Below are 15,329 nucleotides of genomic sequence, written 5' to 3'. Positions count from 1 at the left end.
CACACACACACACACACACACACACACACACACACACACACACACACTCTCAACCATGTCTGTTGTTTATGTTTCTCAGAGTTATGGCAAAGCCCTCAGGCACCCATGACCTGACCCTTAGCCTGGTCTGAATTGCTCTCGGCCTCCCTTGCTCTCAGTTTTGGCGCTTTGAGCTTTCTGCTCATGAACTCAGAGACTCTTGCCTTAAGATCATTTCTACCTGTGTTCTCCCAAGCCTCAAATGCTCTTTACCTAGGTCTGTGAATGACTCACCTGATCTCATCACAGACTGCTAGGCTTGCACGTTGTCTCCTTAGCTGTGTTCTCCTCTGATTGCTGTTGGGACCAGATATGCACATCTATCCTAATGCTCTGACTTATCTTTAGTGCACTTACCTTAACTTGTAACTTTCTTGCCTATGTCTTAATATTCATCGCCAGCCCAACATGTGGGCAGCAGGAAAGCTGTGTTATTGTCTGAGTGTTGTTGTCTCCTTACCTCACTGAATCCTGACTAACTGCAGCTGGTCCTGCAAACCTGAACTTGAAAACATCGCTTTAGGGGACCCTCTGAGCCTGAAGACTTTGGGGAGCTACTGGCTACTGTTACCTTTGCTTCCAGGAGGCTGCGGCTCTCAGCCTTGCCCTGGCACTCATCACAAATTGCTGTGATGACTGCATGCTTGTCTCAGTCATTCTGCACACTGGGAGGCTGTGAGCTGTGCCTTGTTTACTCTGAACCTCAGGGTTTCTAGTGCTTACTGCTGAGCTAGGCAGGCAGGAGCCAGCCAGGCAATAACTGTCGGACGAAAAATGAGTGCATTGAACAAAGTCTCCCATCAGGCATTTATGGTGCTACCCACTTGCAGGCAGCAGTCACAGCCAGGCAAGCTTCACAGGCTACCAATGCCCGATTCTGGCTTTGCCAATTTGTAGATAAGTAACTACACAGGAAGTAGGGGGTGGGTAGACCCTGAACTCTAGGTACTCTTTCTGGTGTAAATTTAAGGGATCATACTGACCTGCAGAAACTTAATTCTATCTTTCAAGTATTATTGTGACCATTAAGGACAAAAAAAGACCAACATCCTTCAAGGTTCACCTGCTTCACCTAATCTAAGCAGGTTTTAGGGCACACTGGATGTTGGTAACTTGGGTAAACATGGTTCTGCGGATAATACTTATATGAAGTGTTAAGGAAAGGTCGGCTTCCTCAAGAATCAAGCGTCAGGCTCCTCCAGGCTGCAGGCCTAGTATTGCCCACCAGGCCTACCTCCCTCTCTGGGCTTGGAAGTAGGAGTGAGCCATAATCTCCTAGCTATGTCTGGTTCCACTCTAAGAGAATTCTCTTCCACATACTCCAGCAAAGGCTGGAGGTAGCATCAGCGGCTGTCACATGGTTGCTCTGGGTATGAGACACTGTTTTTATCCCAGGTAAGAACAAAGACCACAAATCCCCATCCTCATTCTGTCTTGCCCCCTCCCACTTTTTACATTTCCCAAGTAGGGAGAGCTGCTTAAGTGTTCTGACTCCTAAAGAAGCTCCTGGATTCAGGTCCTTCCTTTTAGATTCCTTAGATGTAACAAGGAAATCATTCCTACAAACCATCCGTTATGGAAAAGAGTGTGAGAGGGACAGGCTAGGTTTGGCATATTGGAAGCATGTAGATCGGTCACTCAGAGTTTTAATCTTTCCGTTGTTTCTCGTCAGATGGCATTACTACCTGCTGACAAGTTGCTGAAAGGCTCTGATTAGAAGGTAGAACAGAGCCCTTCTCTTCTTCTCTACTGTGGGGCGTGACCATGCCACAGCCACAGGAACTGAGCCTGGAAGAGAAGTGTGACCACACCCTCATAGAGTCCTCTCTATCACTCTTTTATTCTCTTTGTTAAGATTATACCTGGGCAAGTGTCCTATTTATCAGACCACCATCTTGCCTTACCTCCTGCCAGTTTTTGTCAGTTAAGGCAGCCTGAGATGAAAGGATAGGAGGTAGAAGAGGCTGCTTCTACTGTACTCATGGAGTGTTAAGGAATGTCATTTAAGATCTTGGAGTCCCAGTTCTCTCTCCTATCATGAGGAAAGGATCCAGAGAACTCCATCTGTCCTGCAGGGTTGTTCTCAGCTGAGAGATAATACTTACGTGCGGGTGCAACACAGTGTCTGACATTTTGTAGACATTCAGTAAGCTCTGTTAATGTCACAAAACAACAAGTCAGGGCTCAGAGATTGCTTCATTGTTCTTGGGTCAGAAGAGAGGGCACGTAGGCCTGGCTTTCCTCTCTGCCAACTTTTCCATGGGCTCCAGAAGAATGGCAGCAGTTCTGGTGAAGAATGTGGGCTTCCAAGCAAGTTGAAACTGGGCTGGTGAGAAGGGCTGAGCTGGTATTGGAGGGAGTGCTTTCAAGTGCAGAAGGAAGACCGAGACACCAAAGTTTCTAGGCTCTGATTCCTGAGAAAAGGTCAAGATGCCGGAACAGTTCCCAGAGAAACATCCTCAGGACTCACTAAACTAATTTGACATTTTAGGGAAAAGTTAAAAACAGAGTTGCTCCTTTGGGACTGTGATAGTGTGTGGGCTTTCTAAAAATAAAGTAAAATAAAATAAAGAGAAAGAAAAAAATATTTCTTAATTTATTTTTCCTTGATTTTGTTTCATTTTCAAAACAATGAGTTAGTTTCAACTTGCTTGGAAGCTCCCAGGCCTTTCTTGAGCAAGCTCAAATGGTTCTAATTGTGAACCGGTGCTGAGTCCACAAGACCTCCTGGGAGTTGCTGCTTCTTTCTGCTATCTTTTGGATTGCTGGAGGAGACTGGCACTTGTCAAGGCTGTACAGTCTGAAAGGCGACACCTGGGCTCTCTGGGTCCTTTTCCTTTCCCTCAATTCCCATCTGCATGGATTCTGAGGTCCAGATCTTGTCTTTGCTGCCGTGGTACCTCCATCCCAGGCCAGCTGCCTCTTTCCTTTTTGATCTCTGGCGCCTGTATACCCATGCCCATTCTTGCCACTGTGAGCAACTGAGTATAGCTATACATATATGTGTGTGGGTATGTGCATAGAATAGGCACATAAAGATGTTGAGTGAAAAAAGAAAATCTCATTTTATATATTTCCACTCATTTTTATTAGAATGTGCTCTTTGATTGTTTTATAATGTCTCTTGACATAACTGATTCTACATAAACTCACAGTAGTATTCTGAAGTTTATTGTCTGAGATAATAATAACAACAATAATAATTTAATAATTTATTATCACAAGAGTTGAGGCCAACATTCATGTTTCTACCCGACAAGATTCTACTGACAGCATTAGTTGGCTCTCAGAGGCCATAAAATTTCATATGTTGACCCATGACTTTTCTCCAATTTGCTTCCTAATGCAGCTTATTTTAATCTTGGGAATACGCTATCTCTCCCATATCTGTTATATGAACTGCTGGGTAGCATAGACAGCTGGCTTTCTAGAGTACTGGAGTCTCTTCTGGTTAAGGTCTCCAGGAGGGGAATCCCAGGTGATGGCCACCTGTAGGCACAGACTATGTGTTTCATATCTTCTTTGCACTTATTACAGCCAAGACATTGCAGCTATTTTGTGCTTCAGGGCTTTTTTGTTGTTGCTGTTATTATTTATTTATTTATTTAAAAAAATTTTCTCACATGCCTTTCGGGTCTCTGGGTATTTTGCTTATTCCTAAAGATTCTTGTTCTTCCCTTTAAGATTACCCTGCACTGACGATGTGCATGCTTTTTCTTGCCTCTCCAGTCTTTGAGGTTCAGATATCTGGCAGCCTTACCTTCCTATGTTGTCTGCATCAGGTGTTTACTCAGGGAGTCTTCTATTAGTAAAACTCATTTCACTATGAATGAGAATAATTTGGTGCTAATTAATAATTGGACTAGTGTCCATGGTACATAAGGAATTTATGATTTGGGGAAAAATAAGTAGTTCTTATCATCAGAAGACTAATTGCATGAAATGAGAACCAAAGTTATGTGAGAATGCAGAACAGGAAATGGTTAATTATACCATAGGGAAAAGGGCTTAGGAAAAGTAACATAAGAGAGAGACAATAACAGAGAGGGCGTGAAGAATACATGTGGGATCAAATCAAGGCTTTCCTTCATGCTAGGCGAGGACTATACCAACTGAACCACACCTCCAACCCTTACCTGGGCACTTTACTGCAGGCAATGGCCTGATTTCATCTAGTCAGTACAGGTGTTGTGCACATAAGGAAGCTTACACCTAGCTTGTGTACCTGGTGATCAGCACCAAGGAAGAAAGGAACAACATTATAATGTTTGTACTCAGTGTATGTGAAGTATTGTTTAAACACTTTTTGCTCATCATGTCCTTTCTTCCTCACCTTAGGCGGGAGAGATATTAATAATGTTTTGGTTATGAGGAGACTGAAGCTTAGAAATAGTAAATTATACTCTGGTTAATGCTGTTCACAACTGGGATCTGATACAGGACCGATTCATATAATGATTCTATGAGATTTTAGTCTTTGGAGAAGAAAAATCTATATGCTCGACAGACAACCATGTAGTCTCTCTCAGAATTATATATGTGGACCCCTAAAAGAGAACTCAGACATTAATAAATGTATTTGGGGTCAAGAGTTTATATATAGAAAAATATATTTATTATTAAAGAAATTGATATAGTTTGGGAAGAAGCTGACATTCAACTGACATTGAAACCTAACATGATCACTAATCTAATGATCTAATATCTGGCATTAATCTTAACTTTAACGCTACCCAATTCATAGAAGCTATTTCAATATTAATTTAACAGCATCTATTCTATTGCGATCAAACCTATTTCAATAAAAAATGATGATTTTTTTTTGTTTTTTATTTTTTTTTTAATTTTTATTGGCTATTTTATTTATATTTCAGATGTTATCCCCTAACCCCATTTCTCTCCCCCCCAGGAACCGCCATCCCATCCTCCCTCCTCCTGCTTCTATGAGGATGTGCCCCCACCTACCGCCCACTCCCACCTCCCCACCCTCGAATTCCCCCACACTTGGCATCCAGCCTTCATGGGACCAAGGATCTCCTCTCCCACCTATGCCTCACAAGGACATCCTCCCCTATATATAGAGCTGGAGCCATGGGTCCCTCCCTATGTTCTCCCAGGCTGGTGGTTTTGACTCTGGGAGCTCTGGTTTGTTGGTATTGTTGCTCTCCTCATTGGGCTGCAAACCCTTTCAGCTCCTTCAGTCTTCACTCTAACTCCTCCATTGGGAACCCTATGATTAGTTCAATGGTTAGCTGTGAGCATCTGCCTCTGAATAGGCCAGACTCTGGCAGACCTGTAAGGAGACAGCTATATCAGGCTCCTGTCAGCATGCACTTCCTGATGTCCATATCAGCTTCTACCTTTGTTGACTGCACATGGCATGGATACCCAGGTGGAATGGTCTCCAGATGGCCCCTCCTTCAGTTTCTGTCCCACACTGTCTCCATATTTGCTCCTTTGAGTATTTTGTCATTCCTTCTAAGAAAGACTGAAGCATCCACACTTCATCTTCCTTCTTCATGAGCTTATATGGTCTGTGAGTTGAATCTTTGGTATTTCAAGCTTCTGGGCTAATATCCAATTATCAGTGAGTGAATACCATGTGTGTTCTTTTGTGATTGGGTTACTTCACTCAGGATGATATTTTCTAGTTCCGTCTATTTACCTAAGAATTTTTCGAATTCATTGATTTTAATAGCTGAGTGGTATTTCATTGTGTAAATGTACCACATTTTCTGTATTCATTCCTCTGTTGAAGGACATCTGGGTTCTTTCCAGCTTCTGGCTATTATAAGTAAGGCTGCTATGAACATAGTAGAGCATATGTCCTTGTTATATGTTAGAGCATCTTCTGGGTATATGTTCAGGAGTGGTATAGCTGGGTCTTCAGGTAATGCTATGTCCAATTTTCTGAAGAACCGCCAGACTGATTTCCAGAGTGGTTGCACCATCTTGCAATCCCACCAACAATGGAGGAGTGTTCCTCTTTCTCCACATCCTCGACAGCATCTACTATCACCTGAGTTTTTGATCTTAGCCATCCTGACTGCTGTGAGGTGGACTCTCAGGGTTGTTTTGATTTACATTTCCCTGATGTCTAAGGATTGTTTTTTTTTTTTATGATGGTAATTTTATCCTGAATGGCAAGTCTGAATTTTCATTCCCCCAGCTATCCAATCAAGAGTTTACACTTGTATAGCCTCTTTGCACCTTATCACAGCCAAGACAAGGCAGCTGCTTTGTGAGCACCCAATGCAGGTAACAGACAAGGGCTGGGTAGGATATCCGAACCTCAGAGTTACCACAGGTACTGGATATTTGAGAGAGATGAGGAGCATCAGACAGGAGAAGGAGCAGTTTTAAGAGGCAGGGAGCTGAGTCACTACAAATACAACTTAGAAGAGTGCGAGGTATTGATTTTGCCTCTTTGCTTGAAGTTATAGATTAACTACACTTCTCTGCTTCACCTTTTTTCCTTCTATTAGATGGAACCAAATTCTGTTGTTCTCTTTTCTAAAATATGTGCTCCGTGTGTTCTTCCATTGATCTCTTTGTCTTCTTGAGGCCACCTCTAGATGAGAGCTCAGTGGTAGAACAAATCTTATTGCCTTTCCTGAGTCAGTGGAGCCCAGACATGAGCTCTGCCCTATACCCAGCTTCTTTTAAGTAACCCATGAAAGCTCCCATCCCAGTCCTCATATGTTTATATGTATATTTATGAATTCATATGTCCATACACCTATATATAAACATGCATCAAACCAGTCCTCAGTATTTGTAGATTCTATGTCTGTACATTTAACCAACCATGGATTGAAATTAGTTGAAAAAAATACTGTGCTTTTGGAGCATTATTAAATAAAATAAGGGTTCCTTGAATCATAATACTCTGATAGGAGATCTGTTAACTAAAGAAGCTACTGGGTGACTATCAGGGGTCTATCAGTAGACTAAGTAAAAGGATAATTTATATCCTCAGCAGGGCAGAGTCAGATGCTACATTTTATCAACCTAACCAGACTGACATACAATTTAAAGCATGTGAACTGTTTATTTTTCGAGTTTACATTTAATATTTTCAGACTTCAGTTGATTGAAATAACTGGAAATGAAAGTATGGCTAAAGGCACTGAATGAGTGCTCACATGAGAAACACAAGATAGCACTGCACCATGGGACAATTGAACGAGGCTGAGCAAGGCTACAGTCTTAGTTGGAGACCAACATCATAACTCTTAATAAGTGCTGGTGTGCTGGTTGTAAGGCTACATTGTTTAAGATCCACCGAAGCTGTTACTTTTTTTTTTTTTTGGATATAAATTATGTAGGGCAAGTGTAAACTCTTGATTAGATAGTGGAAATTAAGACTTAGAGTTCAGGATAAAATTACGGTCATATTTTTATTGAAATAGGGTTGATCACAATATAAAGATGCTATTAAATTAACATTGAAATTGCTTCTATTACTGTGTGACATTAAAGTTAGGATTAATGCTAAATTAGAGGATTATATTGGTGATTGAGTTAGATTCCAATGTCAGTTTATGTTATTACTACCACTGATGGATTTGCATGATAGTTACCTTATAATTGACTGATGAAATGGTCATAATGACAGTATTAAAAGTTTTTCATTTAATATTTCTCCCTCCATAGTTTCATTTTCCAGAGTTAGACAACAATTTAGATGGTTAATATAATCAATATTAAACATAGGAAGTATGTGTAAAGATACCACAGAAGATGTAATTTTTTTAGTTTGAGAAACTAAATGATTAATAATATCAGAGTGTCATCTTACTATTTTACTTATTATATAGATAGGATTCACAAATAGAATTAAGTTCATTTTCATCTGGTAAGTGGTTTATGGTTAGATAAAATTTAGGGTAGATTCAGAATCTGGATAGGCAATGAAATTAGAATTTTGTTAGAGAACTGGACACTAGGATCAAGGGTGGTATGGCTTTGAGATTTTAGAGGACCTGACAATGACTTCTCTTTGTATTTCAGCCTCAATCTCCCTGCTACTGGTTATATCCTGATTCCTTCAGTATGGTGGGTATCAATAGCAATGAATCCAGTGCCACGTATTTCATCTTAATAGGTCTCCCAGGATTAGAAGAGGTTCAGTTTTGGTTGGCTTTCCCATTGTGTTCCCTCTACCTTATTGCTGTGCTAGGTAACTTGACAATCATCTACATTGTGAGGACAGAGCACAGCCTACATGAGCCCATGTACATCTTTCTTTGCATGCTTTCTGGCCTAGACATCCTCATCTCTACCTCATCCATGCCAAAAATGATGGCCATTTTCTGGTTCAATTCCACTACCATCCAGTTTGATGCTTGTCTGGTACAGATGTTTGCCATCCATTCCTTATCTGGCATGGAATCCACAGTGCTGCTGGCCATGGCCTTTGATCGATATGTGGCCATTTGCCATCCTCTACGGCATGCCACTGTGCTTACATTGCCTCGTGTTGCCAAGATTGGCATGGCTGCTGTGGTTCGGGGTGCAGCACTGATGGCACCCTTACCTGTCTTCATCAAAAGGTTGCCTTTCTGTCATTCCAACATCCTTTCTCATTCCTACTGCCTACACCAAGACGTCATGAAGCTGGCCTGTGCTGACATCCGTGTCAATGTCATCTATGGACTCATTGTCATCATCTCTGCCATTGGTTTGGACTCACTTCTCATCTCTTTCTCATATTTGCTCATCCTCAAGACTGTATTGGGCTTGACACGCGAAGCCCAGGCAAAAGCATTTGGTACTTGTGTCTCTCACGTTTGCGCTGTTTTCATCTTCTATGTCCCTTTCATTGGATTGTCAATGGTGCACCGTTTCAGCAAGAGGCGTGACTCTCTCCTACCTGTCATTATGGCCAACATCTATCTGCTGGTTCCTCCTGTGCTCAACCCCATCGTCTATGGAGTAAAGACAAAGGAGATTCGGCAGCGCATCCTTCGTCTTTTTCTCATGACCACACACTCTTCAGATCACTAGGAATCCATGATAAAACCTTCATTGATCCAAAGTTCTGTAATTCATACTTTAGTATGATATCTTAGAAGACTGTATTAAGAAAATAAATCTTTCTTAATCAAAACTGAGCTCAGATTTTTCAAAGATGAAACTAGTTGTGGAAATTCTACAAGGAATAGAAGAACACCTGTAACCTCAATTTTCTAATATCACATTCCTTTTTGTGTTTTCTCTAGATGATTATTAAGATCAACACTTGTGTTTTGAAAATTATTAGTCCCAATTTTATCACCATTTTCAAACTTCATTTCACTTATGATGGTTCACAACATTTGGAGATGGACACCAAAATTTTCATCGAAGGCATGACAAAAGAAAAATAAACATAAGACTATAATAAAATTATATAATCTCATTTAAACCCCATTTCCTCATCAGAATCCATAATAACTTTGAATTTCTAAGAAGTTAGAACTGAATTCCTTATTCAAAACAATCTCCAAAGAAATATTGTTTTTCTTTTGGGTCCCAGGCCAAAGCAAATACACTTGCCTACATTGTGAGATGACACACATTGTTATGACGGTTGTCACAGCCATGAAGACACTTTTACTTATTTAAGTTTATCAACTTTTTATTTGTACCTCAATTGCACCAATGGGGAAATTGATATTTCATGGGAATCAATGAATTATATAGGACCACAGAAGCTTAAAAATAGATGAAAAAAATAGAAGAGTTTTCATGTCTAATTCTATGTATGTAGAATTGTTAGACTGACAGAATACTGAGTTGGGAATTTTCAGAGTCTCACACTGTCTTTGGAGGAGCCATTTGGTCCTTTATTTCCACTTACTTATGCTGTTTTGAGTGATTTTCTATCAGTAGAATTCATGGCTTTAATCATTCCAATAAACATTGCTCACTTCCTAGCCTAATCATTACACACGCAATAGAAACTGGAGTGTTCCCAAGTGGGTTTATTTGAGAAACAATGCAGTCAGCTGCATATTCCATGGGTATCTGAAGAATGACTTGGGAGACACAGTTGAGACTATTCAGGAGCTTGTTGTATAAAGAGAGGGCTGGTCACCATGGAGTAGAGAGCCAAAAGGAAGAGATGAAACTGAATAGGCTGAATGAGACTGACCAGGAAGTAGGGCTAGGGAAAAGATGGGTCCAAACAAAATGAAGAGCACATATACAAGCTAGCACTGCAGATACCCAGGGCCTTAAGCTGTACTGCAATGAGGGAAATAAGGACTGTATTCCTGCCAGATGTACTTACCATGGATATAGCTAAGAGTCCTATCTAGGAATCCTACCTAGGAATCCTTATCTAGCTACAGCATTTACAGGAGTGGGCAGGGCACTGTAGGAGCAGAATAGGAGTAGATTGATCAAGGATTGAGATTATCACCCACAGTAAAGTCATATTCAAATTCAAGGTATGACTGGTGAGTATGAGAGGCAGGCAGCAAAGAGGGTTGAATTTCTTGGACATGGTTAGCACAGAGACCCACTTGCACACCCAACTTTTTTGACTATACTCCAGAATATAAGAACTATGTGCATGATAAAATTGACTAGGCCAAGGTGAGGGGTGGTCAAAGGAAATAATATGAAATGTACTCAAAGCAAGATTTGGTCACTTTGAACTGAGGGGAAGAGGGAGAATAGTCAGTCATTGCCCAGGATTGTTCTGACATTGCAGTTGAGAAAAAGACATGATCTTACTATTTGCAAATTGACATGTGATCACTGTAAACAAAAATCACAGATATTTTGAAAATATAAAAGAAATTAAAGCATAATAAAAATATTTAATCTGTTAATCAAAAGAATTTAAGAACCATTGGTGTTTACTCTTCCAAGGTTTTAGTGTGAACTTGCACGTATGCCTTTGCTTGGACATGAGTTTGAGTGTGTGTGTATGTGTGTCTGTGGTTGGAGGGCATTTGTATGTGTGTGTCTGTGATTGTAGGGCATGTGTTTGTGTGTGTGTGTGTGATTAGAGGGTATTTGTGTGTGTGTGTTCATTTTGATAATTTTATTTTTGAGAGAGACTCTCATGATGCTGGCCTCAAACTCACCATGTGTCGGGAAAATTTAAAAAGGCCGCCACAGCAGCGCAAGCCTGCCGCCGGGGCGGGTCCCACATCAGGGAGGAGGATTCTTATGGTTCCAGCGGCCTGAGGGCCTTGGCGGCGGCAGGCCCCAGTAACACGAGGAAGTCCTTGGTTCCAAAAAGATTTATTGTCATGACGGATAATAGATGGATCTAGGCGTACCCCCCCAAAACTCAGGGCAGTCTCGAGTTATATAGGGAGGGAGAAGGGGGAGGATTAGGGGAGGATCTGGGGGAGGAATGTTTAATTTGCTCTGCCCTCTGGCCTTCATTAGTATGTAAATCTCTAGGGCCGGAGGCCTATAGCCTGGCCTCTGTGACTCTATGGAAATGTGACTGTTTTCAGGATCCTAGATGATGGGAGGGACCGAACTCCTGCCGGTTCTCACGCAGAATTCCACGGAGAATCTCGGGGTTATAAGTACCTGCTCAACCATGACCCAGGATACCCTTATGCAGTCCCACAACCATGTAGCTAAGGATGATCTTAAACTGATGGTTCACTTGTAAGCACCTCTCAAGTGTTGGAATCACAGGTGTACATCTCCACTCAATCTCACTCTCTTTATGCTTTATATTTGCAGTCCCTTTGGAGTCATTCATATATAATGCTTGATGAATGGATTAACTACACTGGCAAATGCATTTTTTTTGTTTGTTTTAGGGACAGAGTTAGTACTTCAGATTTCAGTAGAGATTTCAGGTCAGTTCAGTCTAGCACATGTGCTTAACACACCTCCAATCTGCAGTTAATACTAGTAGCTATTGCATAACAAAATATCTAATAAAATATTTTTTAAAATAAATAATCTTTATTTACTAGGTATAAATAAACTTAGAATATTATGTGAAGTCATGTACAAACTGACTTTATGTCCATTTTTATTTCAAACACTGCAATAGTTTTATCATATATAATTTACAGTGTCATCTATATTACATATATGTACACACATATGTATATGTATACATAAAATCACATGTATAGATCAGTGGTAGAACATGGAGTAAAATAATGTTTTCTTCCCCATGAATGTATTTACATAAAAAGTGCAACCTTTTTTCATAAGGTTCTATTTTTCTTTATCTCCCTCAATTTCTGAACAAACTAGAAAAATTTATTTTTACATGAAATAAATTATCCTCTTTTCAACCTTTTCAGGTATGTTCTGTCAACTATTGATTTATATTTTCTTGTAATTTCTTTCACAAAGATTTATTAGGAAGCTTCTTGGACAGACAGACAGACATTGCTCACATAGAAAAATTCCCCACGACAGGAAACTAAGCACAATAGGAAAATAAAGATCTATAGTATGGATTTGTGCTTGATGAGCACAGAAAAATAAAAATTTGTGACGTCTGGATTCAAAATTTCTTCCTTCGCACCTCCTTTATAGATACTCATCCTACATGCCAATTCTTTAGTGGTCGATTGAGCTCTGGTACCATGACCCAGCCTGTACCACACCTGTGCTCAAGCTGATGGCAGAATTAGTTCATAACAGTACAGTCTACAGTACAGTTTTCTATATACCTTTTTCCTGGTAATAAGTGTAAAATTATGGAAACAAAAGCAAACATTTCATGTTCTTATTATCAGTGTTTAATTCATACAATTGCATCTTTACACAGTAAACAATAGAAAGATTTGTAACAGAAATAAAGAAGACAGTCTTTTCACAACTAGAATTTTTTAGTGTTTGTTATAGCATATTTTCTATTTTATACAATTTGTGTTGTATTTAAACTTCACTAGCCTTAGCCTTTCTTACTTAGGACTCTGAACATGGCTCCCCTGATGGGCTTGGACTTGACACTATAGATGATGGGGTTGAGCACAGGAGGTACCACAAGGTACACATATGCAACCAGGGCATGAACAATGTGAGGCAGGTGTTTTCCAAAACGGTGGATCATGGACACACCTATGACCGGAATGTAGAAGACAAGGACAGCCAAAATATGGGAAACGCATGTGTTGAGGGTCCGGACACGCTCCCTGGGAGAGGCTAGCCCCATCACTGTGTAAAGAATCAAGGAATAGGACATGACAATAAGCAAGGAGTCTATACCCACTGTGGACAGAACCACATAAAGTCCATATAGGATGTTGACAGTAATGTCAGCACAGGCCAGCTTCATGACATCAGCATGGAAACAGAACGAATGAGACAGGAGTATCTTGCCAGGGCAGTAGTTCAGTCGCTTCAACAAAAAAGGCAATGGTAAGAGGGACAAAGTAGCTCGGGTTGTAATTGTTATCCCTATCCTGATGATAACATTGTTAGTGAGGACAGATGCATAGCGCAGTGGGTTGGAGATAGCCACAAAACGGTCAAATGACATGGCCAAGAGCACTGAGGACTCTACCACAGAGAAGAAATGAAGAAAGAACATCTGGATTAGACAGGCATTGAAGTCAATGAAACGATAGTCAAACCAAAGCACAGCTAGGGTGGAGGGCATTGTGGACAAGCTGAGACCCACATCGCTTAGGGCTAGCATGGATAGGAAGTAGTACATGGGCTGGTGTAGGCTATGGGTCCTCCTCACAGCCAGGAGGATGAGGCAGTTTCCTGTGAGTGCCACAGTGTACATGGAAGAGAATGGGATGGAAATCCAGCCATGAGCGGCCTCTAGTCCTGGGATGCCAGTCATTAGGAAAGATTGTGGCTGGAAGAAGGTGATGTTGGTGAAAGCCTGTGAGGATATCATCTTTGGAGAGAGCCAAGCATTCCCAGGAGATGTGATGTCCTCATTCTGAACAGATTCTGAACATATCTAGGATGAGAGGAAAGAGTGACATAGTGTTGAGTCAAGTCTTTACAATCAAGTTTCATTAATTCACTGTTTCCTTTTCTGTAGAAAGGAATAATATTGATAACAAAATCAGTGCAGACTCTATATGTTATATTCTACTTAGCACGATAATATCTTCCTTACACTTTTCTCATATCTTCATGAAAGTATAGGTACCTTTGAAGATTTGGCTTCTTTCAAACAAGTTTGGGCAGTTGGAGTTATGGGTTTTATCATGCTTATTGAAAAGCTTTTTATCATTAATGTGGACATTCAGTCTAAGCTGGTGGACTGAGAGTCCATATGCTATGTAGCAGTATCCAGAATAGGGGCTTTACTGGTCTCATCAGTATCTACATTTTGTCTAAACTGAGGACCCCTTATATGCCTGTGTCTAGAAGGAAATGAGAATTCCCATTTGGTAAGTTAGAAGGAAAATTAAACAAGGCAGAAGGAATAAAGGAAGTTTATTTTTATAGCATTCAAGAAACCGTATAAAGAATCTGACTGCATGAGAAATTACCATTCTTTTCCCACAGTTTTTCACTTTTAAAACTGAGTTATTCCAAAGCTCTTCTATTTATCTTGACCTTGGATTTTTATGACACATTTTGACATATGCAAAAAAACCCTATGATTCATACTTAACATTTTGGGCCAAATTTATTTAGACAAAAAATCAAGAGACTTTGGCCACATTTCCCCACATTGTACAGTAAGAAGTCTAGGGGTAGAGAGCTTTAAATGGCCTAGCTCTGATGGGTGGCCCATGTATTGTTGTCTTGGAGTTTGAATCCTCATAAGTCTGATTCCAAAACCAATACTGTCTCCTGTGGACTGTCCTGTACTTGATCATTAGTCTGCAATAGAAAATACTACAAACATTGCATCTGTGGTTACCGTGTTACTAACATGTTGTGATTATCAAGGCTTTCATTAGTTGTGACTAATAATTTGTATAATCCCCACAGCTATTGTTAAATGTAGACTTTAGGGGGCCACTCTTCCTATGTCATGGATGGTAATTGATGTCAAGCATGTGACTTCTTTAGATTGCTCCTCTTTTAAAACTCTCAGTAGTTTATTGTGCAGTCTAGTAGGATGCTTGTGATATGGCTTGGGTAGCCTTGTGATGAAGCACGTTCCCAACTCTCCATTCATTGAAGTGTAGAGTTGTCCTGTTCAGTACACTTTAGCCAAGCATAATATATTTTGGTTTCTAAAAAAAGCCTGTGTTATTTATTTTGGGGATTTTGTGTTCTGTCTGTATTCTTCCTTTGATTTTCACATGTCTGAACTCCTCATTCCTTTAGAAAGTAAACATCACTTTTCTCAAAGAGCCATTTGGACGACTCACCTCAGTGATGCCCTG

The 15,329-nt window shown here is 40.4% G+C and overlaps 2 protein-coding genes across 2 annotated transcripts in view; one reads left to right on the top strand and one right to left on the bottom strand.

Annotated features, from left to right (window-relative positions):
* Positions 1-10,864, top strand: part of LOC114634181 (olfactory receptor 51E1) — an 11,689-nt gene extending 825 nt beyond the window's left edge. Inside the window, exon 2 of the mRNA XM_028782849.1 lies at positions 8,053-10,864. Within this exon, the coding sequence (XP_028638682.1) occupies positions 8,095-9,048 (954 nt within the window). The 5' untranslated portion in view covers positions 8,053-8,094 and the 3' untranslated portion in view covers positions 9,049-10,864. The remainder of the gene's footprint in view (positions 1-8,052) is intronic.
* A 2,052-nt stretch (positions 10,865-12,916) lies between these two features.
* LOC114634182 (olfactory receptor 51I2-like) lies at positions 12,917-13,873 on the bottom strand. Its single transcript, XM_028782850.1, has one exon. The coding sequence runs from the start codon at positions 13,871-13,873 to the stop codon at positions 12,917-12,919; it is 957 nt and encodes a 318-aa protein (XP_028638683.1).
* Between the last annotated feature and the right edge of the window lie 1,456 nt (positions 13,874-15,329).

Source organism: Grammomys surdaster, unplaced genomic scaffold (assembly GCF_004785775.1).
Source record: "Grammomys surdaster isolate TR1022 unplaced genomic scaffold, NIH_TR_1.0 894, whole genome shotgun sequence".
Classification (NCBI taxonomy): domain Eukaryota; kingdom Metazoa; phylum Chordata; class Mammalia; order Rodentia; family Muridae; genus Grammomys; species Grammomys surdaster.
Note: the sequence above shows the minus strand (reverse complement) of the source record. Positions and strands in the feature narration are given on the sequence as shown.